The following is a 27,802-nucleotide window of genomic DNA, read 5'->3' on the forward strand; positions in this document are numbered from 1 at the left end:
CTGATGTCTTGCAGTTGATGCGAACTACTCAGACTAAAAGTGAAATATTAGGTCTGTGGCCTGGAATTCCTGCTACCACCCTGGGGCTAAAAGGGTAACATTTCTCAGTGAGGAGAGTGCTACTTCCAATAGGTGGCACTAGAGAGTAAGCGCTTTTTTCTCTGGGAGAGAACTACTTTGCATAACCTTGCCACCACCATGAGCATTTAGGATGGCACCCCAATGGCAAGTGAAAAGTATAGGAAGAACAAGGGTAAGCACAGCAATATCAATAAGTGTCTGATCGCTGAGGTTCTGACATCTGAGTAAAGAATACATGGAGCATGTGCGAACTGGGAGCTCCATGCAGCAGGGAAATTTGGGGCCCCGTTCTGGAGATTGTGTGCATAGGGGCACATTTTTAAATGCAGGAGTACCCCTTTAAGGTTGCCTTTACTCAGGCAGTGTAGGTTTTGTTACAATTATTTACTATGGGGTAAATGGTCCTTAACCCCTTAAGGACCAGGCCATTTTACACCTTAAGGACCACAGCGTTTTTTGCAATTCTGACCACTGTCACTTTAAACATTAATAACTCTGGAATGCTTTTAGTTATCATTCTGATTCTGAGATTGTTTTTTCGTGACATATTCTACTTTAACTTAGTGGTAAAATTTTATGGTAACTTGCATCCTTTCTTGGTGAAAAATCCCAAAATTTGATGTAAAAAATGAAAATTTTGCATTTTTCTAACTTTGAAGCTCTCTGCTTGTAAGGAAAATGGATATTCAAAATAAAACATTTTTGGGTTCACATATAAAATATGTCTACTTTATGTTTGCATCATAATATTAATGAGTTTTTACTTTTGGAAGACACCAGAGGGCTTCAAAGTTCAGCAGCAATTTGGAAATTTTTCAAAAAATTTTCAAACTCGCTATTTTTCATGGACCAGTTCAGGTTTGAAGTGGATTTGAAGGGTCTTCATATTAGAAATACCCCACAAATGACCCCATTATAAAAACTCCACCCCCCAAAGTATTCAAAATGACATTCAATAAGTGTATTAACCCTTTAGGTGTTTCACAGGAATAGCAGCAAAGTGAAGGAGAAAATTCACAATCTTCATTTTTTACACTCGCATGTTCTTGTAGACCCAATTTTTGAATTTTTGCAATTGGTAGAAAGGAGAAAATTTTTACTTGTATTTGAAACCCAATTTCTCTCGAGTAAGCACATACCTCATATGTCTATGTTAATTGTTCGGCGAGTGCAGTAGAGGGCTCAGAAGGGAAGGAGCGACAAATGGTTTTTGGGGGGCATGTCACCTTTAGGAAGCCCCTATGGTGCCAGGACAGCAAAAAAAAAACACATGGCATACCATTTTGGAAACTAGACCCCTCGGGGAACGTAACAAGGGGTAAAGTGAACCTTAATACCCCACAGGTGATTCACGACTTTTGCATATGTAAAAAAAAAAATGTTTTACCTAAAATGCTTGGTTTCCCAAAAATTTTAAATTTTTAAAAAGGATAATAGCAGAAAATGCCCCCCAAAATTTGAAGACCAATTTCTCCCGATTCAGAAAACACCCCATAAGGGGGTGAAAAGTGCTTTGCTGGCGCACTACAGGTCTCAGAAGAGAAGGAGTCACATTTGGCTTTTTGAAAGCAAATTTTGCTCTGGGGGCATGCCGCATTTAGGAAGCCCCTATGGTGCCAGAACCGCAAAAAAAAAAAACACATGGCATACTATTTTGGAAACTAGAGCCCTCGGGGAACGTAAAAAGGGGTAAAGTAAACCTTAATACCCTACAGGTGTTTCACGACTTTTGCATATGTAAAAAAAATATTTTTTTTTTACCTAAAATGCTTGGTTTCCCAAAAATTTTACATTTTTAAAAAGGGTAATAGCAGAAAATACCCCCCAAAATTTGTAACACAATTTCTCCCGAGTACGGCAATACCCCATATGTGGCCCTAAACTGTTGCCTTGAAATACGACAGGGCTCCAAAGTGAGAGCGCCATGCGCATTTGAGGCCTAAATTAGGGACTTGCATAGGGGTGGACATAGGGGTATTCTACGCCAGTGATTCCCAAACAGGGTGCCTCCAGCTGTTGTAAAAGTCCCAGCATGCCTGGACAGTCAGTGGCTGTCTGGTAATACTGGGAGTAGTTGTTTTGCAACAGCTGGAGGCTCCGTTTTGGAAACAGTGGTGTACCAGACGTTTTTCATTTTTATTGGGGAGGGGGGCTGTGTAGGGGAATGTGTATATGTAGTGTTTTTTACTTTTTATTTTATTTTGTGTTAATGTAGTGTAGTGTTTTTAGGGTACAGTCGCACGGGCGGGGGGTTCACAGTAGTTTCTCGCTGGCAGTTTGAGCTGCGGCAGAAAATTTGACGCAGCTCAAACTTGCGGCCGGATACTTACTGTAATCCTCCGCCCATGTGAGTGTACCCTGTACATTCACATTGGGGGGGGGAAACATCCAGCTGTTGCAAAACTACAACTCCCAGCATGTAGGGTCTATAAGTGCATGCTGGGAGTTGTAGTTTTGCAACAGCTGGAGGCTCCGTTTTGGAAACAGTGGCGTACCAGACGTTTTTCATTTTTATTGGGGAGGGGGGCTGCATAGGGGTATGTGTATATGTAGTGTTTTTTACTTTTTATTTTATTTTGTGTTAGTGTAGTGTTTTTAGGGTACAGTCACACGGGCGGGGGGTTCACAGTAGTTTCTCGCTGGCAGTTTGAGCTGCAGCAGAAAATTTGCCGCAGCTAAAACTTGCAGCCGGATACTTACTGTAATCCTCCGCCCATGTGAGTGTTTTGCAACCAGTGTGCCTTCAGCTGTTGCAAAAGCTACAACCCCCAGCATGTACGGACAGCGGAAGGGCATGCTGGGTGTTGTAGTTATGCAACAGCGGGAGGCAAACTACTTTGGCTGGGGATGCTGGGGATTGTAGTTATGCAACAGCTGGAGACACACTGGTTTGCTACTTAACTCAGTGTGCCTTCAGCTGTTGCAAAACTACAACTTTAAGCAGTCACCGACAGCCAACAGGCATGCTGGGAGTGGTAGTTATGCAACCAACAGATGCACCACTACAACTCCCAGCATGCACTTTAGCTGATTGTGCAAGCTGGGAGTTGTAGTTACACAACAGCTGAAGGTACACTTTTCCATAGAAAGAATGTGCCTCCAGCTGTTGCAAAACCATAAGTCCCAGCATGCCCATAAGAGAATGCTGGGAGTTGTGGTGGTCTGCCTCCTCCTGTTGCATAACTACAGCTCCCAGCATGCCCTTTTTGCATGCTGGGAGCTGTTGCTAAGCAACAGCAGGAGGCTGTCACTCACCTCCTGCTGCTGCTGATCGACGCTGCAGGTCAGTCCCGCCGCCGCCGCCGTCGCTCCTGGGGCCCCGATCCCAACATTAATGCCGGGGATCGGGGTCCCCAGCACCCGGGGTCATCTTCCCGCACCCGCTCACGTCCTCCGGAAGAGGGGCGGAGCGGGTGCGGGAGTGACACCCGCAGCAGGCGCTCTGATTGGTCGGCCGGGAATCCGGCCGACGAATCAGGGCGATCGTGAGGTGGCACCAGTGCCACCTCACCCCTGCAGGCTCAGCCAGTAATTCCGGGTCACCGGTTCACTGGAGACCCGATTGACCCGGAATCGCCGCAGATCGCTGGACTGAATTGTCCAGCGATCTGCGGCCATCGTCGACATGGGGGGGCATAATGACTCCCCTGGGCGATATGCAGCGATGCCTGCTGAACGATTTCAGCAGGCATCGGGCACCGGCTCCCCTCCGGCTAGCGGCGGGGGGCCGGGAATGGACAGGACGTACTCCTACGCCCTCGGTCCTTAAGGACTCGGAAACGGGGGCGTAGGAGTACGTCCATTGTCCTTAAAGGGGTTAAAGGGGTACTCCACCCCTAGACATCTTATCCCCTATCCAAAGGATAGAGGATAAGATGTCTGATCGCAGGGTTCCCACCACTGGGGACCGCCACAATATAGCATGCGGCACCCACCTGTTTCTTGTCCGAAAGCGCTGGAGGGTCTGGGTCGCGACCACGGGAACAGACGTCCATGACATCATGACTCCGCCCCGTGTGACATCACGTCCCGTCCCCTCAATGCAAGCCTAGACTTGCATTGCGGGGACGGGGCATGACGTCACACGGGGGCGGGACCCCGGCAATCAGACATCTTATCCCCTGTCCTTTGGATAGGGGATAAGATGTCTAGGGGTGGAGTACCCCTTTAAAGTGTACCTGTCATCACAAAAACTTTTTATATGTTGTTATTGAATGTATTAGAAACAGCTTTCTAATAGTGATGAGTGGCATAGGCCATTTCCGAATTCGAGATATTTGACTTTTTTTCCATGCGAAATTCGTAATGAAATTCGCAAAATGCGCATTCGCGATTATATCTTTCAACTAACTACTTTTCTATTGGTTGCTAGGGAAGTTGCTAACCTCTGACAACTGTATTTGCATCCTTCTCATTGGCCTACAAGCTGAAAGAAGGGAGAGATCAGTGTCCTCTGGAAGTGCCCATATTTGCGAATTTTCGCATATTCGCCTTCTTTGGACCACAAGTTGGCAGCAGAGAGGGATGATGCCTTTTTATTTACAAAGTACACATCAATGTGATGTGTACTGTGGAAAAAACAAAACGAATATTCATCATTACGAATATATTTTGCTATATTCTAAATATTCGTGAAATTGCGAAGTGCCGATATTCGCGATAAAAATTAGCTATTCGAATATTTGCGCTCAACACTACTTTCTAATACCATGTCATTATAATTTTTTTTTATATTTATATATTTATTTTGAATTGTAAAAACTGACCACTAGGGGTCTCCTTACATGTCCCCGCCACAAGTCTCTCATAGAGTTCAGACTCATGCATGAGTCCGAAGTCTCATAGTGCAGCCTGGACACTGACAAGCACAGCGCAGCTCCCTGACTGTCAATCAGACAGGAGCGAGCGCTGTGCACGCTGCATGGCGCACCTCAGCTACATTGAACACTGCCTGCAGTGAGCAAGCTTTGAAAGAGGATTATGAAGGAAATACTAGGCGAAAATGAAAAAGAAAAACTGCGGGGGGCAGGTAATGAAGAGGGCAACATATCAGCAGCATAATATAAAGCAATGGAGGTGGTGGCAGGTACTCTTTAAAGACTCGCCCCTTACCAAAGCTGCATAAAAAAATGCTAGAGAAATTCCACTTTCTTTTAAAATTGAACATGCCCAGTCCCTTATTCCAGTGTTTTCAGTGTTTTAGTTCTCTCTCTTCCTCTATTGAAATGAACATTCATAAATTGGGCGGGTTGTGAGAGATATTGTCCAACAACCATGTTTATGGCCAACCTTAATGATTTCATTTAGGCTATAGGATTAAAATTGGTTCACTTTAAGGATATTTCCTGTGAAATGGGATAGCTCACTGATCAGTTGGGGTTGGGTCGGACTACTGGGACCCCCACAGACCACAAGGACAGAGGTCAGTTGTCCCCTGAGTGAATGGAGCAGTAGTGTCCATGGTCAGCCTCTGCCCCATTCCCTCTCTAAGTGACTTCCCAACAATGCTGAGTGCTGGCTATGTATGCACACTGGAGGGCATTTGATCTCTTTTTATGGGACTGGTGGGGTCCCAGTGGACAGATTTTTAACAATCAGTTATGGCTCTCGATTCTGGCACTTACAGGGGGTCCCCTTTTATGATGTCCATGTGCCCTATAAGGATATTTGAACGGGAGCTTTCCTATTGAAATTACAGTGACCCCCCCCCCCCCCCCCCGACCTACGATGGCCCCGACATACGATCATTTCAACATACCTTGGCCTCTCAAAGGCCATCGCATGTTGAAGTCAACATCAACATACAATGCTTTTGTATGTCGGGGCCATCGCATAAACGGCTATCCGGCAGCGCAGACTGCTTCAGCTGCCACCGGATAGCCGTTTACGGTGCCCCGTGTGCTCCGCTGACGATCACTTACCTGTCCTCGGGGCTCCGGCGCGTCCTCTTCGGGATCCCCTCCATCGTCGGCGCTCTCCATCGACATCATCACGTCGCTGCGCACACCGTCCCATCATCCAATAGGATCGGCGTACGTAACGACATGATGGCGGCGACGGAGAGTGAGGATGCCGGGGAAGCAGAGGCCTTGCTGGAGCGTCGGGGACACAGCCGTAGGCTGTCCGGGCATGCTGGGTGTGGTAGATTTTGCAACATCTGGAGGTCCGCAGGTTGTAGACTGTCTAGACCATGTCCCTCAACATACGATGGTTTCAACAAACGATGGTCCATTTGGAACGGATTACCATGGTATGTTGAGGGACCACTGTACTCATTTACTATTGTGTTTATTCAACCTGATTATGACCAGGGTCATATAAAACAATAGCGCATGAAGAGAAGGCATTAAGAATCGTGTCCATTGCATCCAAACAGGTAACAATTATTTGTCTATGGCATTAAAGGGGAACTCTAGTACTGAATCTTATCCCCTATCCACAAATGAATGATGAATTAATCCCATTCCCTTGCTTCGCTACAAGCACAATGCTAACAGAAACTGAACTGGGTCACAAGCAATATGCAAAGTAAATGAGAAATCAGATTACATTGATTATAATGATCGTCTGTGACACCACTCTGTACCTTTTTTTTTTTTAAAGGTAATTTGGAAGGGGCCATCAATTTGACCATCAAAATTGCATAAATTTACCCTAAATCTACACCTCCCCATAACAGGTGCAAATTTAGTGTCCTGTTCTGTCAATTGGGGGTGGGGATGTTCAGTATATGGTACCTACCTACTGCTCATTGCTATATGCTATGCTCATCTCTGCTTCTCATATATCACCATGATGCCCAACTGCCTGGTGCCAACACTAAACTAACAACTATAACTGGTGATGGTTCTTCCTGTATAGCTGAGCTCAACCATCTACTGTAGGTCAGGAGGGTACACCCGCTGGATATTAGTTGTCAAAATAGGAGAAAAGGCTGCAAAGCTGGAGTCTGGGCTGTTAGCCCGATTCTAAATGTCCCCAACACCAGTGAAACGTGCTGGTAGCCTGGGGCAGCTTACCCCCTATTATAATATACTAATGGTACAATCCACATATCAACATGATGGATTTGTGGGATGGCTGTTACAAAATGGCTGCCGTAGCCAAGGATAAACTAAGAAGTCCTGGATGACTGACAAACTGACTGAAGATAATTCTGCAATAAATCCTAATGAAATGTTGTGTGCAGAACTATTGAAACATTATTTTCTATGACACAAATATACAGTGATCCCTCAACTTACAATGGCCTCAACATACAATAGTTTCAACATACAATGTTTTTTTCTGTACCATGGTAACTTGAAACCAGACTCAACATACAATGCTATGGACAGTCCAGATCTGTGAAACATGTCACAACTGGAGGAACTGGCCAATCAGAATGGACATTTTACTGGTAAATCACCTCTATTACTGAAGTGCATGCACTGACTGGATGTCTGGTAGCGCCCCCTACAGTACAGAGAGGAACTACAAGTTCTGTACTCTTCACCTGTGCCAGGGTTAGCTGCTTCTTTGGACACCAAGTAAGGGCGGCTCCATTTGGGACACTGTGTGTACTGTATAGGACCCTGAAGAAGCTCCTGTCCTCTACATAAACCATTGTTTCCCAACCAGGGTGCCTCCAGCTGTTGCAAAACTACAACTCCCAGCATGCCCGGACAGCAAACGGTGCAGGCCTGTACAGGACTCAGTGTAAATCACTGTCTATGTCAGTGTTTCCCAACCAGGGTGCCTCCTGCTGTTGCAAAACTACAACTCCCAGCATGCCCGGACAGCAAACGGTGCAGGCCTGTACAGGACTCAGTGTAAATCACTGTCTATGTCAGTGTTTCCCAACCAGGGTGCCTCCAGCTGTTGCAAAACTACAACTCCCAGCATGCCCTGACAGCCATTGGCTGTCCGGGCATGCTGAGAGTTGTAGTTTTGCAACAGCTGGAGGCACCCTGGTTGGGAAACACTGACATAGACAGTGATTTACAGCTCCCAGCAGCTATTTCTTACTTTTATATGTAAGGATTTGCTTTATCTATATTAGTTATCTACTTATTTTTCTTAAATCCTCACTTATTCCTATTTTTGGATGACATTTTGGAGGCTTCAGAACCAATTACCAGGTTTCCATAGAGTTATGGTCTCAACATACAATGGTTTCAACATACAATGGTCGTCCTGGAACCAATTAATATTGTAACTTGAGGGACCACTGTACATAGAGTGCTGAAATAAATGACAAATACTGTAGAATACAAATCTCTGTATGTCACTATTATGGATAGTTGCCAAAATATTAGATTTTGAAAAGAATGCTTTGGCACTTGCACCATTAGGAGCCTATGCACATTACGGACATGGGGAACGCTGGGTAAATCCGCACCTGCGGAGTATTGCGGTGGTGCTCTGTCTGCAGATCACATAAAACACTTGAAAAGAGTATATATATGACGGCACTCTCTATACAGCAGCAAAAACCTTTATTATAGAAGTCACTGTATACAGGACATCTGCAGATGGAGACAGTGAGGACGGGGGTAAACACAGGACAGACTGTTTCATGCAACACGGGCGCTTCCTCTAGCCGGGATACCCGGCCTCCGCTGGAAAAATGACAAGTCAATTCTTTCATCTGAATCTGCTTGGAAATACATTGACTCTGTCCATGATGGGAGTTATACTCCAGGGGCTGAGGGGCAGATCACACCGGGTCATTCTCCAGAGACCCGCTGTGATCTGTATTTATTAACTGTAAAAGCCGTCGGCACATGCGGCTACACTGCGCTCCCCGTCGGCTCCTGTATACAGTTCTTATATTTCATAATCCCTGCCCAGAAGACCAGAGTTCTTATTGGTGAATAGCTTTTCACCAATCAGAGCTCCCGTCTCCCGGGCGGGGATTATGAAATGTGACAGATGTATACAGGTGCCGCCGGCTTGTTAACTTAATAAATGCGGATCGCAGTGGGTCTCAGCAGAATGACCTGCTGCGATCTGCACCTTGGCCCCTAGACTATAACTCCCATCATGGATGGATTCTGTCCATGATGGGAGTAGTAGTCCTAAAAGTCCTGCAGCCGGGGAATGTGCAAGTGCCATCCCTCAGCGCTGTGGTACTACAACTACTCCCATCATGGGACAGACTCTGTCCATGATGGGACAGATCGCAGCAGGTCATTCTCCAGAAACCCGCTGCGATCCGCATTTATTAACTGTACGAACTGGCGGCTCCACTGCACTCTCCGCCGGCTCCTGTATACAGCTCTCATAATTCATAATCCCGCCGCCGGGAGACGGGAGATCTGATAAGTAAATACCTTTTCACCAATCAGAGCTCCCGTCTCTCGCCGGCGGGGATTATGAATGATGACAGCGTAGACAGTATTCCCTGCCGGGAGCGCAGTGTAGCCACATGTGCTGCCGGCTTTTACAGTTAATAAATGCGGATCGCAGCGGGTCTCTGAAGAATGACCAGGTGCGATCTGCCCCTCAGCCCCTGGACTATAACTCCCATCATGGGCAGAGTCTGTTCATGATGGGAGTAGTAGTCCTAACTGTCCCAAAATTAATAAATAGTTAATCATAAATTAATAAAGTTAATATATTATGTTTCCAAAATGCAAAGGGGAACACAAGTTTCACATTCTCAGATGCTTTCTGACACTTTGGTACGTGTCCTCCGAGGTGGTGTATATTTGCGCAAGAAAAGTGCTTTTGCACAATTTTTGTTTTTTTTTTAAAAAATGCAGTAAACTTAACCGTAGACATGGCTATGAAGAACTCTATCAGATTTTGCGTGGCAAAAAAACGCAAAAGATACACACAAAAAAAAGCTCTAAATACAATGATACATTCCCCTCATGGTCTTCAGCATGGATAGCGTACACTCTAGCACTGTTTAGGGAGGCACGCTAGCTTTAAAGGGGTACTCCGGTGCTAAGACATTTTATCCCCTATCCAAAGGATAGGGGATAAGATGCCTGATCGCGAGGGGCCCGCCGCTGGGGACCCCCTTGATCTTGCATGCCACACCCCGTTCAAAATCAGTCCCCAGAGTGTGTTCGCTCCGGGTCTGATTACTGTCAATCACGGGGCCGGACCGTTGTGACGTAAAGGCTCCGCCCCCTTGTGAGACGTCACGCTTCGCCCCCCTCAATGCAAGCCTATGGGAGGGGGCGTGACAGATGTCACGCCCCCTCCCATAGGCTTGCATTGAGGGGGCGGAGCATGGTGTCACACGGGGCGGAGCCTTGACATCACAACGTTCCGGCCCCGTGATCGGCAGTAATCAGACCCGTAGCGAACATGCTCCAGGGACTGATTTTAAACGGGGTGCGGCGTGCAAGATCCCGGGAGTACCCCTTTAAGGAAGGGCTGACAATGAGGTAAAAGTGCTGCCATTGTTCTGGCTATTATATGTGGATCTTTGCCATGTATTGCTACTTAGGCTTTATGGCTTGGACAATTGTATGGACAGCAACCGATGCAGCATACTTTATTAGGGGGGGATTTCTCAAACCTTGTGCAATCATACAGTGGAGCAGTTGCCCATAGCAACCTTTAGATTGCTTTCAATTAAAATAAAGGCTTCTGAAAAATGAAATGATTGGTTGCTATGGGCAACTGCTCCACTTTTCCTCTACACAAGGTTTGATAAATCTCCATGCATATCTTAGTTTCTGCAGTAGAACAATGTAGAGATGAAACCAAAGCAATAGTGCGGTGATATAAATATGTCATCGTGGTACTGATCTGTAAGGAGGCCCTGATAGCATTCTATGGACCCGCATTGTACCTTATACATGGTTTTATTTGGCGCACCATGAGGTTTGTGTGGTACAGACCATCACACGTTACATTATGGAGTCAGTGTGTATGATGCTCCACAATGATGAAGGTCAGTATTGAATATTGCACAATCCATTTATATAATAATAATAGATCATTGCCGTCAAGATTTATAATATTGTGTTCTAATACTCAATGGCTTAAAGGAAATTATAATTTATGCAAATTTGTCTGATTTATGCATCATAAATAACATTGTAAGTGGAGTTCCTGGAAGCTTATAAGATATAAGTATCATTCTAATTGCTGCACAGTTAAACAGATGATAATAAATAGAACAATTATCATCCAATTTAAAATATTACATCATTTAAATGTACAAAAAAATGAATGCTTTAACCCCTTCCTGATTGCCTTTTTAGCATCTGCGGCCATTTAGTACAGTGAACGGCGGGGGCTAATCTTATTCTGGCTCTCATTACTAAGCAATACTGACCATTGCATGGACGGTATTTTTCATAGCAAATTACCGGCAGCAGCATAGAAATACCGGTTTTGCTGGTAAATGACCGGCTGGGTGGCAACCCTGGTCCCCATACACTTTAGTCAAAGATCTGCCAAAATTTCCCAACTTTGGCAAAGCTGAACGACTGTCTAAAGTGTATGGGGTCTCTCAACTGTCTTCTCGCAGATAATATGGGAGAGAGAGAAGGGTCAATCATGTTGGATTGCAAGTCCCTGAATTTAAGCCCCCACCAGAGCTTTCTGACAGCGGCTTACCCCTCCTTCATCTGCCTGAACATTTGCCTGTTCTGAATGTTCATTTGAATTGAACAACAAAAAACGTGGTCTCAAATGGCTGGAGGTGCTCAACCCCAAATGCTGTTGTGCATTTATACTGGGGGAGCAGATCCTGCCCTTGTGGTCTGTTGCTAGGGGCGATCCCCAGCATAAAAATGCATACAATGGAGGATGCCTGCAGCGGACTACAAGTCCCACAATAGAATCCTACACCAGATAGACGGTGTGGATGTGTAACAATTAGAATAATACAATACAGGAATATGGGTGCACTACTGTGGTAGATGTATACAATGACATTGGCTATCCCTCAACACTGATGTTAAAATTGAGACATTCGCCAGTATATCCTTATATGAAGGACACACCAGAGCCCGCACACCAATGCCAAGGTTTCTCAAGTGGCACGGGACCTAACGCTAATCCTACCTGTGTGTGATAAGCAAAACAGGGGCCAGTGGGCAATTACGGCAGCAGTCGGTCAACTCACAACCTCCTCCCAGATACCCTCCAGCGTGACTGAGCACACATGCAATGGGAGGAGGGAGGCAAGTTGCAAGCCCCACCTGAGTTGGCTAATATGGGTGCATGGCCTCACAGGTGCTTCCTTAATGCTGGTGTAGGATTCTATTGTGGCACTTGTAGTCTGTTGCAGGCATCCTCCATTGTATGCATTTTTATGCTGGGGATCGCCCTTAGCAACGGACTATAAGGGCAGGTTCTGCTCCCCCAGTATAAATGCACAACCGCATTTGGGGTTGAGCACCTCCAGCCATTTGAGACCACATTTTTTGTTGTTTGCTTAAATTTTATACTTGGAGGTGTATAAACTCCAAAATTAATGTGCCTTGAATATCTTCAAGGCAGCATTAAGGTAGCACCTCTGAGGCCAGGCACCCATATTAGCCAACTCAGGTGGGGATTGCAACTTGCCTCCCTCCTCCCATTGCATGTGTGCTCAGTCACGCTGGAGGGTATCTGGGAGGAGGTTGTGAGTCGACCGAATGCTGCCGTAAATGCCCACTGGCCCCTGTTTTGCTTATCACGCACAGGCAGGATTAGCGTAGGTCCCGCGCCATTTTGAGAAACCTTGGCGTTGGTGTGCGCCATGATTTTTTTTTATCAGTCACATTTTTGTTTAAATTGGACTTTTTAATCACTTTTTATAAAAAAAATTCTGATATAAGATATGACCAAAAATCACTATTTCCGGTGTTTGTTATATTTTTATGTTTAAACTGTTTAACGTGTGGGATCATTATATTCGGACAATTTCTGCAACAATACCATACTTTGGCTGTCTGGGCATGCTGAAAGTTGTGGTTTTGCAACAGCTGGAGGCACATTGGTTGGAAAACACTGTGTTAGATTATTATGTGAGATACATAAAAAGAATAGTAAAGAAAATCTCTTTCTTAAAAATAAAATGAAATTAATTAATAATGCAAATAGTCTTCCCCAGCACACCTATACTGTTCTACTATCATTTGTAAGACAATAGTATGGCAAGGTATTTCATACAAAATGCATGTAACCCCAAATCTAAGCAAGTAATTCTTTAACTACCTACAGTACCATTGCACATCTCTGCTCAAATGACTGACTACCCCCCCCCCCCCCACACACCCCCCAACAATCCAGATCCAGCAAAACAGCCCTGAATCTTAGGTGTTGTTCCATAAATTCTGGGACATCAGCCACATGTTCCATTTTGTGTGCCAAAGTGGAAGCTTGGTACCATGCTGTTTCACAGTTGGGACTGCATGGCCTGGAAGACAGGGTTGGGTAAATAGGCTTAAAGGGGTACTCCACTGGAAAACATTTTCTTTTAAATCAATTGGTGCCAGAAAGTTAAACAGATTTGTAAATTACTTCTATTAAAAAATCCCAATCCTTCCAGTACTTATCAGCTGCTGTATAACACACAGGACGTTCTTTTCTTTTTGAATTTCCTTTCTACCTGACCACAAGTGCTATCTACTGACACCTCTGTCCATTTTAGGAACTGTTCAGAGTAGGAGCAAATCCCCATAACAAACCTCTTTTGCTCTGGACAGTTCCTGACATGGACAGAGGTGACAGTAGAGAGCACTGTGGTCAGACTGGAAAGAAGAAAAAAAGAACTTCCTGTGTGTTATACAGCAGCTGATAAGTACTGGAAGGATTGGGATTTTTTTTTTTTTTTTAAAGAAATAATGCAAAATCTGTTTAACTTTCTGGCACCAGTTGACTTAAAAGAAAATATTTTCCAGTGGAGTACCCCTTTAACCTATCATCCAGGACAGGCGAGAGAAGTAGGGAAGCTGAGCCGTGGCCAATGCTGTTCATCCATGTACATTGCTGCCATGAGGCAGAAGGAGTCAAGTAGAGTTGTGGAGTGTGGAAAGAGGGAGCGTGGCAAGGTGGAGGGTAAAAAACAATGCAGAAGTAATTTATGTATCAAAAACTATACTGGACATTGTATCCTGATTCCCCAGCAGCCTCGACCTCAGACTCCAATGTGTCTTCGCCGATTCATTTCATTTTAAAACTCCTTAGACTTATGCTTATGAGGGTATTGGGTGGGGCTTTATAAGAAAATAGATGCTGCGCACGCCACCTAACATGTCCCTCTTTCCATTCATTAAAGGTTCTGAGATGTGCTATTAAAGCGTCTGTACATAAGAGTCTTACAAGATAGACATGGTTGAATTACAATAGGGCCCTTTGTTTACTAGTGTTATAGCAACACAAAAGAATGACTTGATTTTTTGTTAAACTAACTAGATTAAATCAGAAAAGGAAAAGAGTAAAGACCTGTTCCTATTTCAGCTACAGAAAATATATACTGTATATACTCGAGTATAAGCCGAGTTATCCAAAACGATTTTTCATGCTGAAAACGCCCCCCTCGGCTTATACGAGTGAAAAAAAAAAAAAAAAAGTTTCTGGCTTTAGCTGTGAGGGGATGGTCCTGGCCGTCCATCTCCGCCTGTCAATCCTTTCTCAGTGGTCTTCAATCGGCAGACCTTCAGATGTTGCAAAACTACAACTCCCAGCATGCCCGGACAGCCAATGGCTAGATGGGAGTTGTAGTTTTGAAACATCTGGAGGTCCGCAGGTTGAAGACCACTGCAGCCTTCGTCATCATCCAGACCCCCCTTTTGTTTTCTACTCACCTCCCTTTGGTGGGAAGGAAGGCTGAGCTGGTCCGGGCCATCCATGTTCGACCACCTATGCTGCAGGGACCGTCCGGTGGGAAGGGTTAGTCGTTCCAGGCTGTCCATTTTCACCGGGGGGCCCTCTTCTCCACTCCGGGCCGGCCCCGGACTAGTGACGTTGCCTTGGCGACGACGCGCAGGGACGTTCATGCGCAGGGACGTCACTGCGCGTCGTTGTCAAGGCAACATCACTAGTTCGGGCCGGCCCGTCCATATTCGACGACCTATACTGCAGGGACCGGGGCCGGACGGTCCCTGCAGTATAGGTGGTCGAATATGGATGGCCCAGACCAGCTCACCCTTCCTTCCCACCGAGAAACTGGGGAGGTGAATAGAAAACAAAAGGGGTGGTCTGGATGATGACGAAGGCCCGACAGTGGTCTTCAACCTGCGGACCTCCAGATGTTGCAAAACTACAACTCCCAGCATGCCCGGACAGCCGATGGCTGTCCGGGCATGCTGGGAGTTGTAGTTTTGCAACATCTGGAGGTCCGCAAGTTGAAGACCACTGAGGAGGGATTGACAGGCGATAATGTGATGGGGGATGATGACGGGGGTGTTAATGACGGGGGGGGGGGGTGTTAATGATGGGGGTGTGGATGATGACATGGGGGGGGGATGATGTATTTCCCACCCTTCCTGGGTTTTTGGGGTGAAATTAGGGGCCTCAGCTTATATTCGGGACGGCTTATACTCAAGCATATACGGTAAACATTTTGCTTCCATTCTGATACCATGTTAAAGTTCTATCTGTCACGTTAAAATGAGGAATAGAAATACATGGGTATGAAAAGACATTAGATAAAGAACAGCTTGTGCAATCTGAGTTGCGATTTTCCTTTACATTTTGGCATTATATAGCTTCGCTCTTGAATGGGTTAAGTAAAACGTGCGTGCAAGTATTCCCTTTATATGACTACTATTATCTTATGCCGGCGTTTCCCAATCGGGAGCCTCCAGCTGTTGCAAAACTACAACTCCCAACTGCAACAGCTGAAGGCTCCCTAGTTGGGAAACACTGAAGGGTATGTATAAAACCTTGTGCTCCATTATTTTGGCTGTAGTTTGTTTCTATTTTTTGGTGCAGTTGCTTTTTTGCGACATTGTTTTGCGCCAAACCATATAGAACATGTTTTACAAAGTGACATTGGAAGTTGTGATTTCAGTTGAAATCATGCAGTGGTCAGGAATTTATGATTCGCGACTCTTCAGTTTGTCGAATATTTTGGCGCATCTTCGCAACTCTTCACCAGTCCTCAGATGGCTTAGAAACTGACTGTGGACAGCATTATTGAAAAGTCGCACATTTGTCGCACGGGTTAAAAAGTCGCACGAAAAGTCGCAGAGAAATGTTATCAGCACCAGATTCATCACATTCCCTGCGCCATGTAAGAAATTTGGTGCAGGTACACCGTTTTCACCACGTAAATTAATGGAGTAAAGAAGTTGTGCACCTCCTCCACTTTTCATGAGTACCCCCCCCCCCCCACTGTCTTATACAATGATAAGATGATGAGCTTTGCAGACAACTTTCAGAATTTCGAAAACACTAAGATTTACGCAAAATATGGTGGGACGTCAATGCAAAACCTCAGCCCACAGACATTTTAGGGGATTTCAGGGATTCCTGCTTTATAATAGAGAATAGCCAAAGCCTGTACTTACGTGTGAGACATGACTTCTGCAGCACTGAGTGATCGCTTCCGGGTAAAGAAGATCCAGCATCTGATATTGTATAGAAGCACACGGAGGGTGTGAGGATATCCTCTAATCCTAGGAGAAGATTACATCTATTATATCAATGAGAAAATGTATATACTGTATATATGTAGTAGCAGGAGAGGGATTCTGCCATGATTGTCTGGGCTTTCTTCTGTTTATTTGGTTACTAAGGAGACACTAGGAAGAGGCATTAGAAGGCATTTCCATTTAAAAGGAGGTTGCTTAGCAATGCTGCGGCTTCCTATGTCAGCCACTACAGCTCTGCTGGACGCTGCCAGGTACACAAGACGGTGCGCAGGCTGCAAAACAATCGCTCCTGTGTGACTGCTGGAACAATGACAATGCAAACTGATCAAGGGAAATTGTCTAAGAATTTGTACCGTACAGTAGTAGAAATACAGGCATAACAACATGCAGACAGTCTAAAAAAATTCCAAGGACACTTATAGGGTCTTGGGGCTGCCTGTAGACTTACATAGCTAGTGCCCACTAATATAGTTGGTACCCAGAGCAAGCCAGCACCCTCAACTTTCTATCTAGACCCCATTGTCCTCTGACAGGCATTACCTTTACTTATTTTGTTGTCAGTGCTGGTGTATGAAATTTTTTGTGTGGAAAGAGTTGTAAATAGTTTAGGAACTATTTTTATTTAAGCTTTTTACTCAAGGAGTTAAAGGAGTAGTCCAGTGGTGACCCAGTGGTGAACAACGTATCCCCTATCCTAAGGATAGGGGATAAGTTTGAGATTGCGGGGGGTCCGACCGCTGGGGCCCCCTGCGATCTCCTGTACGGAGCCCCGACAGCCCGCGGGAAGGGGGCGTGTCTACCTCCGCACGAAGCGAAGCGGAGCCGAAGCGCTGCCTTCGGTAATCTCCGGCTCTGCCATAGAGATGTATTGAGGGGGCGTGTTGGCCGCTGCTTCCTGCGGAGGTCGACACCCGCTATCTGGCCGGAGAGCCTGGCCCCCGTACAGAGAGATCGAGGGGGCCCCAGCGGTCGGACCCCCCACGATCTCAAACTTATCCCCTATCCTTAGGATAGGGGATACGTTTTTCACCACTGGACTACCCCTTTAAGCCTAACACTGTACGTCCGGAAATGAAAAAATGGACAATACAGTCCTATTAATAGTACATAGATACAGGTGTATTCTGGGAACTATTTTGGGATGCATGCATAAAATTTAGCCTATAAAATACATTGTCATCAGCTTTTATGTTTGTTTAACCCCTTAAGGACGCAGGGTTTTTCCGTTTTTGCATTTTCATTTTTTCCTCATCACCCTCTAAAAATCATTACACTTTCAATTATGCACATAAAATTCCATATGATGGCTTATTTTTTGCGCCACCAATTCTACTTTGCAGTGACAGTCATTTTACCAAAAAAAATGCAAAACGGAAAAAAAAATCATTGTGCGACAAAATTGAAGAAAAAATACAATTTTGTAACTTTTGGGGGTTTTCGTTTCCACGCAGTGCATTTTTCGGTAAAAATGACACCTTATGTTTATTCTGTAGGTCTGTACGGTTAAAATGATACCCTACTTATATAGGTTGGATTTTGTGGTTCTTCTGAAAAAAATCATAACCACATGCAGGAAAATTTATACGTTAAAAATTCTCATCTTCTGACCCCTATAACTTTTTTATTTTTCAACGTACAGGCCGGTATGTGGGCTCATTTTTTGCGCTGTAATCTGAAGTTTTTATGGGTACCATTTTTGTATTGATCTATCTTTTTAATCACTTTTTATTCATTTTTTCATGATATAAAAAGTGACCAAAAATATTTTTATTTACACTGTTTTTTTTTTTTATGGGAAAAGGGGGTTATTCAAACTTTTATTAGGGAAGGGGTTAAATGACCTTTATTCACTTTTCTTTTTCACTTTTTTTTGCAGTGTTATAGCTCCCATAGGGGGCTATAACACTGCACACACTGATCTTTTACCCTGATCCCTGCAAAGCCATAGCTTTGCATGGATCAGCGAGATAGGGGCTCGATTGCTCAAGCCTGTAACTCAGGCTTGGAGCAATCAAACGCCGATCAGACACGACGGAGCAAGGTTAGGGGACCTCTGCTCGCGTGCTAGCTGATTGAGACATCGCGATTTTATGCCGATAGTCCCGATCAGCCCGACTGAGCTGCCGGGAAGCTTTCACTTTCATTTTAGACGCAGCGATCAACTTTGATCGCCGCGTCTAAAGGGTTTATAGCGCGCGGCAGAACGATCGGTGCCGCACGCTATTAGCCCAGGGTCTCGGCTATCATTAGCCGCCGGGACCGACCCGGTATGACACGGGTCATGACCCCGTTTTAAATACTGGGACCGGTAACACTAAGATAACACATCCTAGATCTGAATGAATGAACTAATCATATGAAATACTTTCGTCTTTACATAGTTGAATGTGCTGACAACAAAATCACACAAAAATGATCAATGGAAATAAAATGTATCAACCCATGGAGGTCTGGATATGGAGTCACACTCAAAATCAAAGTGGAAAACCACACTACAGGCTGATCCAACTTTGATGTAATGTCCTTAAAACAAGTCAAAATGAGGCTCAGTAAGTGTATGTGGCCTCCACGTGCCGGTATGACCTCCCTACAATGCATGGGCATGCTCCTAATGAGGTGGCAGATGATCTGCTAATGGGATGTCCTCCCAGACCTGGACTAAAGCATCCACCAACTCCTGGACAGTCTGTGGTGCAACGTGGCGTTGGTGGATGGAGCGAGACATGATGTCCCAGATGTGCTCAATCAGATTCAGGTATGGGGAACGGGTGGGCCAGTCCATAGCATCAATGCCTTCCTATTGCAGGAACTGCTGACACACTCGAGCCACATGAGGTCTAGCATTGTCTTGCATTAAGAAGAACCGCACCAGGGCCAACCGCACCAGCATATGGTCTCACAAGGGGTCTGAGGATCTCATCTTGGTACCTAATGACAGTCAGGTTACCTCTGGCAAGCACATGGAGGGCTGTGAGGCCCCCAAAGAAATGTCACCCCACACCATTACTGACCCACCGCCAAACCGGTCATGCTGGAGGATGTTGCAGGCAGCAGAACATTCTCCATGGCGTCTCAGGACTCTGTCACGTCTGTCACATGTGCTCAGTGTGAACCTGCTTTCATCTGTGAAGAGCACAGGTGCCAATGGTGAATTTGCCAATCTTGGTGTTCTCTGGCAAATGACAAACGTCCTGCACGGTGTTGGGCTGAAAGCACAACCCCCAACTGTGGATGTCGGGCCCTCATACCCCCCTTATGGAGTCTGTTTCTGACCGTTTGAGTGGACACATGCACATTTGTGGCCTGCTGGAGGTCGTTTTGCAGGGCTCTGGCAGTGCTCCTCCTGCTTCTCCTTGCACAAAGGCGAAGGTAGTGTTCCTGCTGCTGGGTTGTTCCCCTCCTACGGCCTCCTCCATGTCTGTACTGGCCTGTCTCCTGGTAGCGCCTCCATGCTCTGAACACTACGCTGACAGACAAAGCAAACCTTCTTGCCACAGCTCACATTGATGTGCCATCCTGGATGAACTGCACTACACTTGTGTGGGTTGTAGACTCAATCTCATGCTACCACTAAAAGCGACCAAAACAGCAGCCGGGAAGCATAGGAACTAAGTGGTCTGTGGTCACCACCTGCAGAACCACTCCTTTATTGAGGGGTGTCTTGCTAATTGCCTATAATTTCCACCTGTTGTCTGTTCTATTTGCACAACAGCATGGGAAATTGATTGTCAATCAGTGTTGCTTCCTGAGTGGACAGTGTGATTTCACAGAAGTGGGATTGACTTGGGGTTACATTGTGTTAAGTGTTCCCTTTATTTTTTTTTGTGCAGTGTAAATATGTTATAAATATAGTGCACAACTATATAGCAGTTTAATTCATACATCTACATACACATTAGCTATAGTCATTAAAACCAAATTTTTTACAAATCTTAACATTTTGGGGGAGATTTATCAAAACCTGTCCAGAGAAAAAATTGCTGAGAAGGGCATTTTTGTCACTGTTTCACTGTTTAACTACGAACGTTTTTAAAACTAACTTACCAGACTCAGGATAGGTGCACATGCACGTGTGGGATTTTTGCTTCTGTGAAGTTGTTGTAAGCAAGTTTTGTAAATGAAAAGCTTGCTGGTTTGCACACGATAAATGCACAACCCCTGCAAAGTCAAAGGGCAAAATCGGTCAAGTAAGCAAGTTTGGCAAAAATCACTACAGGAAAAAAAGGTACAAAAAGTCACAATACCATCGATGCGCCAAATGTGTGTAAAATGCTTACAGCACATTCCTAGTGGCTCAGAAGTTTACACACCTGTGGATAGTATTGCTTCTAAATTGTCTACGGCTGGTTTCATTTTATGTTTTACTCATGTGTCATACCCTGTTTCCCCGAAAATACACCCTACCCCGAAAATAAGCCCTAGCTGGATTATTGGGTTGGGCTGCAATATAAGCCCTACCCCGAAAATAAGACCTAGGCTATGCCCAGACTGCAAATATTAAAAAACAAACTTTAACTTTCCTTCGTCCTCCGTTCCCCCGCTGCTAAGGAACCGGCCTCACTGTTCTCCACTGTTCTTGCTGCTTCCTGGGGAGGGGAACGCCACAGAGCCTTCAGCCTATCACCGGCCGCAGCGATGTCCTGCCTCGGCCGATGATAGGCTGAGCGCATTGTCATGTAAGGAGTCGGCCGGCTTCTTACATGACAGTCGGCTCAGCCTATCATCGGCAGAGGCGGGACATTGCTGCGGCCGGTGATAGGCTGAAGGCTCTGTGGCATTCCCCTCCCCAGGAAGCAGCAAGAACAGTGGAGGGACCATTAGGCCAGTTCCTTAGCAACAGGGGAATGGAGGACAAAGGTAAGTTAAAGTTTGTTTTTAAATATTTGCGGCCTGGGCACAGGAATACAAAGTACAGCGCAGCGGCTGACAATTATTTGGCAGGGGGAGAGAAGTAGCGCTCGCAGGTGACATACGGTACGATTAGTCCCCCGATGTGGGGTGCAGTGCTGGGCTGAGGGAGGGGACGTTGGGGGGCAATGTATGTTGTTACGATACATACCGTGTAATGACATGCCTATGTATACGGGCATGTATAGGCATAGACCCTGTTGACTTTAATGGCCCGAACATAGTTAGCTAGTGACTACAGTCGGATCATTTCTAGCATGTATACGTGTATTGTTTCAGACCACGCTTCTGTGTCCCAGAAAATAAATATATACATGCAGTACATGACTCAAATGTAGCCACTACCTACTAAAGCCATGACATCATTTTCTGAAATTTTCCAAGCCATTTAAAGTCATAGCAAAACTGGTGTATGTAAACTTGTCTGACCCACTGGAATTTTGATGTAGTGAATTATTAACCTCTTAAGGACACAGCTCCTTTTGGCTTTGAGGCCAATTTTCATTTTCACATTTTCATTTATTCTTCCTCTCCTTTTAAGAGCCATAAGTCACACCCATATGAGGGCTTGTTTTTCTACTCCACCAATTATAATTTTTAATAACACCTTTCCTCCATTTATTTTACCATAAAATGTAAAGCTTGGTACAGGGGAGTTATTCGTTGTTACACAGCGCACTTTACAGTAAAAATGTTCTCTTTATTCTGTGGGTCAATAGGATTAACCCCTTAAGGACCCATTTTCACCTTAAAGACTAAGAATCTTAGTTTTTGCATTTTCACTTTTTCCTCCTCATCTTCTAAAAACCATATACCGTATTTTTCGCTGTATAAGACTCACTTTTTCTTCCCCAAAACTGGGGGGAAAAAGTTGGTGCATCTTATACGGCGAATACACCCCTATCGCGGTGGTCCCTGCGGCCATCAACAGCCGGGACCGGCGGCTAATACAGGACATCACTGATCGCGGTGATGCCCTGTATTAACCCTTCAGACGCGGCGATCAAAGCTGACCGCCGCATCTGAAGGGAAAGTGACACTAACCCGGCTGTTCAGTCGGGCTGTTGGGGACTGCCGCGATTTCACTGCGGCGTTCCCGAACAGCCCGACTGAATAGCCGGGTTAGTGCTTACAGGACACCGGGAAGAACCTTACCTGCCTCCTCGGTGTCTTCTCCGTTCAGGGATCCCCTGTATGGCCGGCGCTCTCCTTCCTCGTCATCACGTCGTCGCGTACGTGCGTCGGCGTGCGTAACGACGTGATGGCGGCGACGGAGAGCGAGGATACCTGGCCGGCAGCAGAGACGTTCTGGAGCGACGGGGACACGGCGACAGCGATGGAGCGACATCCAGGGCAGCGGTGACGGGTCCGGAGCGGCGGGGACACGTGAGTATTGCCTCCTATGCAGTGGTCTTCAATCTGCGGACCTCCAGATGTTGCAAAATGACAACTCCCAGCATGCCCGGACAGCCAACGGCTGTCCGGGCATGCTGGGAGTTGTAGTTTTTCAACATCTTGAGGTCCGCAGGTTGAAGACCACTATTGGGTTCAAAATCTAATTTTTTTTAGACTTTGCACCTATAAATTGGGTGCGTCTTATACGTCGGTGCGTCCTATAGGGCGAAAAATACGGTAGCGTTCAATTTTGCACCTACAGACCCATATAAGGGCTTGTTTTTTGCGTCACCAATTGTACTTTGTAATGACATTACTTATTTTATAACATAATCTGTGGCGAAACAAAAAAAAAATTTTTGTGGGGTGGAATGAAAAAAAACAAAAAAAAAACGCCATGGTCACAACACCATATTAATTTCGACAACAGAGATGCTATTACAGGCAAAAGGACAACAATAACTATCTCTTACATCTCTATACGGAACGGCAGTTTTATGAAAGGGTCTTTTGCTACAGAAAATGATTTATAGTATATTGGTGGATTACTATATGATATGTTTTATTTATCTTTCATTACATATTTTTTCATGACAACATTTTTTTAAACAAATTATTAATTTGGACAGTCTTGAGGACCCGTTTGATGGCTAATTTTTTGCACCGTTATTTATAGTCTTTATTGGTACCACTTTTGCGTATATGTGACTTTTTGATCACTGTATCTTCAATTTTTTCTGGGATGTGATATGACCAACAATTAGCAATTTAACCCCTTCATGACCCAGCCCATTTTCACCTTCATGACCTGGGCATTTTTTGAAAATCTGACCACTGTTACTTTAAACATTAATAACTTTGGAATGCTTTTACTTATCATTCTGATTCCGAGATTGTTTTTTCGTGACATATTCTACTTTATGTTATTGGTAAAATTTCACTGATATTTGTATCCTTTCTTGATAAAAAATCGAAAAATTTCATGAAAATTTTGAAAATTTTGCATTTTTCTAACTTTGAAAGTCTCTGCTTGAAAGGAAAATGGATATTCCAAATAAATTACATATTGATTCACATATACAATATGTCTACTTTGTGTTTGCATAAAAAAATTGACATGTTTTTACTTTTGGAGGGCACAGAGGGCTTCAAAGTTCCGCAGCAATTTTCCAATTTTTCTCAAGATTTTCAAAATCGTAATTTTTCAGGGCCCAGTTCAGGTTGTAAGTGGATTTTAACCCCTTAAGGACATAGGGCGTATCCATACGCCCCCGTTTCCAAGTCCTTAAGGACCGAGGGCGTATGGATACGCCCTGAGCATTTCCGGCCCCCACCGCTAGCCGGAGGGGAGCCAGAGCCGGATGCCTGCTGAAATCGTTCAGCAGGCATCCCGGCATATCGCCCAGGGGGGTCATTATGTCCCCCCATGTCGACGATTGCCGCAGATCGCTGGACAATTCAGTCCAGCGATCTGCGGCGGATTCCGGGTCAATCGGGTCTCCAGTGACCCGATGACCCGGAATTACTGGCTGATCGGGGCCGTCAGAGACGGCCCCGAACAGCCATTGCCAGCAGGGGTGAGGCCTCACGATCGCCCTGATTCGTCGGCCGGATTACCGGCCGACCAATCAGGGCGCCTGCTGCGGGTGTCACTCCCGCAACCCGCTCCGCCCCTCTTCCGGAGGACGTGAGCGGGTGCGGGAAGACGACCCCCGGTGCTGGGGACCCCGATCCCCGGCGTCCCTGTTGGGATCGGGGCCCCAGGAGCAGCGGCGGCGGCGGCGAGGGACAGTCCTGTGCGGCTGGATCGTTGGAGGTGAGTGACAGCCTCCTGCTGTTGCTTAGCAACAGCTCCCAGCATGCAACAAGGGCATGCTGGAAGCTGTAGTTATGCAACAGCAGGAGGCAGACCACCACAACTCCCAGCATGCCCTTATGGGCATGCTGGGACTTGTAGTTTTGCAACAGCTGGAGGCACATTCTTTCTATGGAAAAGTGTACCTTCAGCTGTTGTGTAACTACAACTCCCAGCTTGCACAAACAGCTCAAGTGCATGCTGGGAGTTGTAGTGGTGCATCTGGTGGTTGCATAACTACAACTCCCAGCATGCCCGTTGGCTGTCGGTGACTGCTGAGAGTTGTAGTTTTGCAACAGCTGAAGGCACACTGAGTTAAGTAGTAAACCAGTGTGTCTCCAGCTGTTGCATAACTACAATCCCCAGCATCCCCAGCCAATGTAGTATGCCTCCGGCTGTTGCATAACTACAAGACCCAGCATGCCCTTCCGCTGTCCGTACATGCTGGGGGTTGTAGCTTTTGCAACAGCTGAAGGCACACTGGTTGCAAAACACTGAGTTTGTTACCAAACTCGGTGTTTCACAACCTGTGTGTCTCCAGCTGTTGCAAAACTACAACTCCCAGCATGCACTGATAGACCGTCCATGCTGGGAGTTGTAGTTTTGCAACAGCTGGATGTTCCCCCCCCCCCCAATGTGAACGTACAGTGTACACTCACATGGGCGGAGGATTACAGTAAGTATCTGGCTGCAAGTTTGAGCTGCAGCAAATTTTCTGCCGCTGCTCAAACTGCCAGCGAGAAACTACTGTGAACCCCCGCCCATGTGAGTGTACCCTAAAAACACTACACTACACTAACACAAAATAAAATAAAAAGTAAAAAACACTACATATACACATACCCCTACACAGCCCCCCTCCCCTCCCCAATAAAAATGAAAAACGTCTGGTACGCCACGGTTTCCAGAACGGAGCCTCCAGCTGTTACAAAACAACTACTCCCAGTATTGCCAGATAGCCACTGACTGTCCAGGCATGCTGGGAGTTTTACAACAGCTGGAGGCACCCTGTTTGGGAATCACTGGCGTAGAATACCCCTATGTCCACCCCTATGCAAATCCCTAATTTAGGCCTCAAATGCGCATGGCGCTCTCACTTTGGAGCCCTGTCGTATTTCAAGGCAACAGTTTAGGGACACATATGGGGTATCGCCGTACTCGGGAGAAATTGGGCTTCAAATTTTGGCGGATATTTTCTGCTATTACCCTTTTTAAAAATGTAAAATTTTTGGGAAAACAGGCATTTTAGGTAAAAAAATGTTTTTTTTTTACATATACAAAAGTCATGAAACACCTGTGGGGTATAAAGGTTCACTTAACCCCTTGTTACGTTCCCCGAGGGGTCTAGTTTCCAAAATGGTATGCCATGTGTGTATTTTTGCTGTCCTGGCACCATAGGGGCTTCCTAAATGCGGCATGCCCCCATAGCAAAATTTGCTTTCAAAAAGCCAAATATGACTCCTTCTCTTCTGAGACCTGTAGTGCGCCAGCAGAGCACTTTTCACCCCCATATGGGGTGTTTTCTGAATCGGAAGAAATTGGGCTTCAAATTTTGGGGGGTATTTTCCGCTATTACCCTTTTTAAAAATGTAAAATTTTTGAGAAACCAAGCATTTTAGGTAAAAAAATAATAATTTTTTTTACATATGCAAAAGTCGTGAAACACCTGTGGGGTATTAAGGTTCACTTTACCCCTTGTTACGTTCCCTGAGGGGTCTAGTTTCCAAAATGGTATGCCATGTGTGTATTTTTGCTGTCCTGGCACCATAGGGGCTTCCTAAATGCGGCATGCCCCCAGAGCAAAATTTGCTTTCAAAAAGCCAAATGTGACTCCTTCTCTTCTGAGACCTGTAGTGCGCCAGCAGAGCACTTTTCACCCCCATGCAAGGTGTTTTCTGAATCGGGAGAAATTGGGCTTCAAATTTTGTGGGGTATTTTCTGCTATTACACTTTTTAAAAATGTAAAATTTTTGGGAAATCAAGCATTTTAGGTAAAAAAAAATATATTTTTTTTACATATGCAAAAGTCGTGAAACACCTGTGGGGTATTAAGGTTCACTTTACCCCTTGTTACGTTCCCTGAGGGGTCTAGTTTCCAAAATGGTATGCCATGTGTGTTTTTTTGCTGTCCTGGCACCATAGGGGCTTCCTAAAGGTGACATGCCCCCCAAAAACCATTTGTCGCTCCTTCCCTTCTGAGCCCTCTACTGCGCCCGCCGAACAATTAACATAGACATATGAGGTATGTGCTTACTCGAGAGAAATTGGGTTTCAAATACAAGTAAAAATTTTCTCCTTTTTACCCCTTGCAAAAATTCAAAAATTGGGTCTACAAGAACATGCGAGTGTAAAAAATGAAGATTTTGAATTTTCTCCTTCAATTTGCTGCTATTCCTGTGAAACACCTAAAGGGTTAATACACTTACTGAATGTCATTTTGAATACTTTGGGGGGTGTAGTTTTTATAATGGGGTCTTTTATGGGGTATTTCTAATATGAAGACCCTTCAAATCCACTTCAAACCTGAACTGGTCCATGAAAAATAGCGAGTTTGAAAATTTTGTGAAAATTTTCAAAATTGCTGCTGAACTTTGAAGCCCTCTGGTGTCTTCCAAAAGTAAAAACTCATAAATTTTATGATGCAAACATAAAGTAGACATATTGTATATGTGAACCAAAAAAAAAATTATTTTGAATATCCATTTTCCTTACAAGCAGAGAGCTTCAAAGTTAGAAAAATGCAAAATTTTCATTTTTTTCATCAAATTTGGGGATTTTTCACCAAGAAAGGATGCAAGTTACCAAAAAATGTTACCACTAAGTTAAAGTAGAATATGTCACGAAAAAACAATCTCGGAATCAGAATGATAACTAAAAGCATTCCAGAGTTATTAATGTTTAAAGTGACAGTGGTCAGAATTGCAAAAAACGCTCCGGTCCTTAAGGTGAAAAAGGGCTCGGTCCTTAAGGGGTTAAGGGTCTTCATATTAGAAATACCCCATTAATGACCCCATTATGAAAACTGCAC

At 45.1% G+C, this 27,802-nt stretch overlaps 1 protein-coding gene across 3 annotated transcripts in view; it reads right to left on the reverse strand.

Annotated features, from left to right (window-relative positions):
* Positions 1-20,774, reverse strand: part of IQCA1 (IQ motif containing with AAA domain 1) — a 242,073-nt gene extending 221,299 nt beyond the window's left edge. The window contains exons 1-2 of one of the 3 annotated variants that reach the window (XM_056533244.1): positions 20,661-20,774; positions 16,533-16,640 (exon numbers count right to left, since the gene is read on the reverse strand). In XM_056533244.1, the coding sequence (XP_056389219.1) occupies positions 16,533-16,543 (11 nt within the window). In that variant the 5' untranslated portion in view covers positions 16,544-16,640; positions 20,661-20,774. Of the gene's footprint in view, positions 1-6,822; positions 7,115-16,532; positions 16,733-20,660 lie in introns of those variants that run through there. The other 2 variants (XM_056533245.1, XM_056533243.1) reach the window with 2 other exon arrangements.
* Positions 20,775-27,802: the final 7,028 nt, after the last annotated feature.

Source organism: Hyla sarda, chromosome 8, assembly GCF_029499605.1.
Source record: "Hyla sarda isolate aHylSar1 chromosome 8, aHylSar1.hap1, whole genome shotgun sequence".
NCBI classification, from domain to species: Eukaryota; Metazoa; Chordata; class Amphibia; order Anura; family Hylidae; genus Hyla; species Hyla sarda.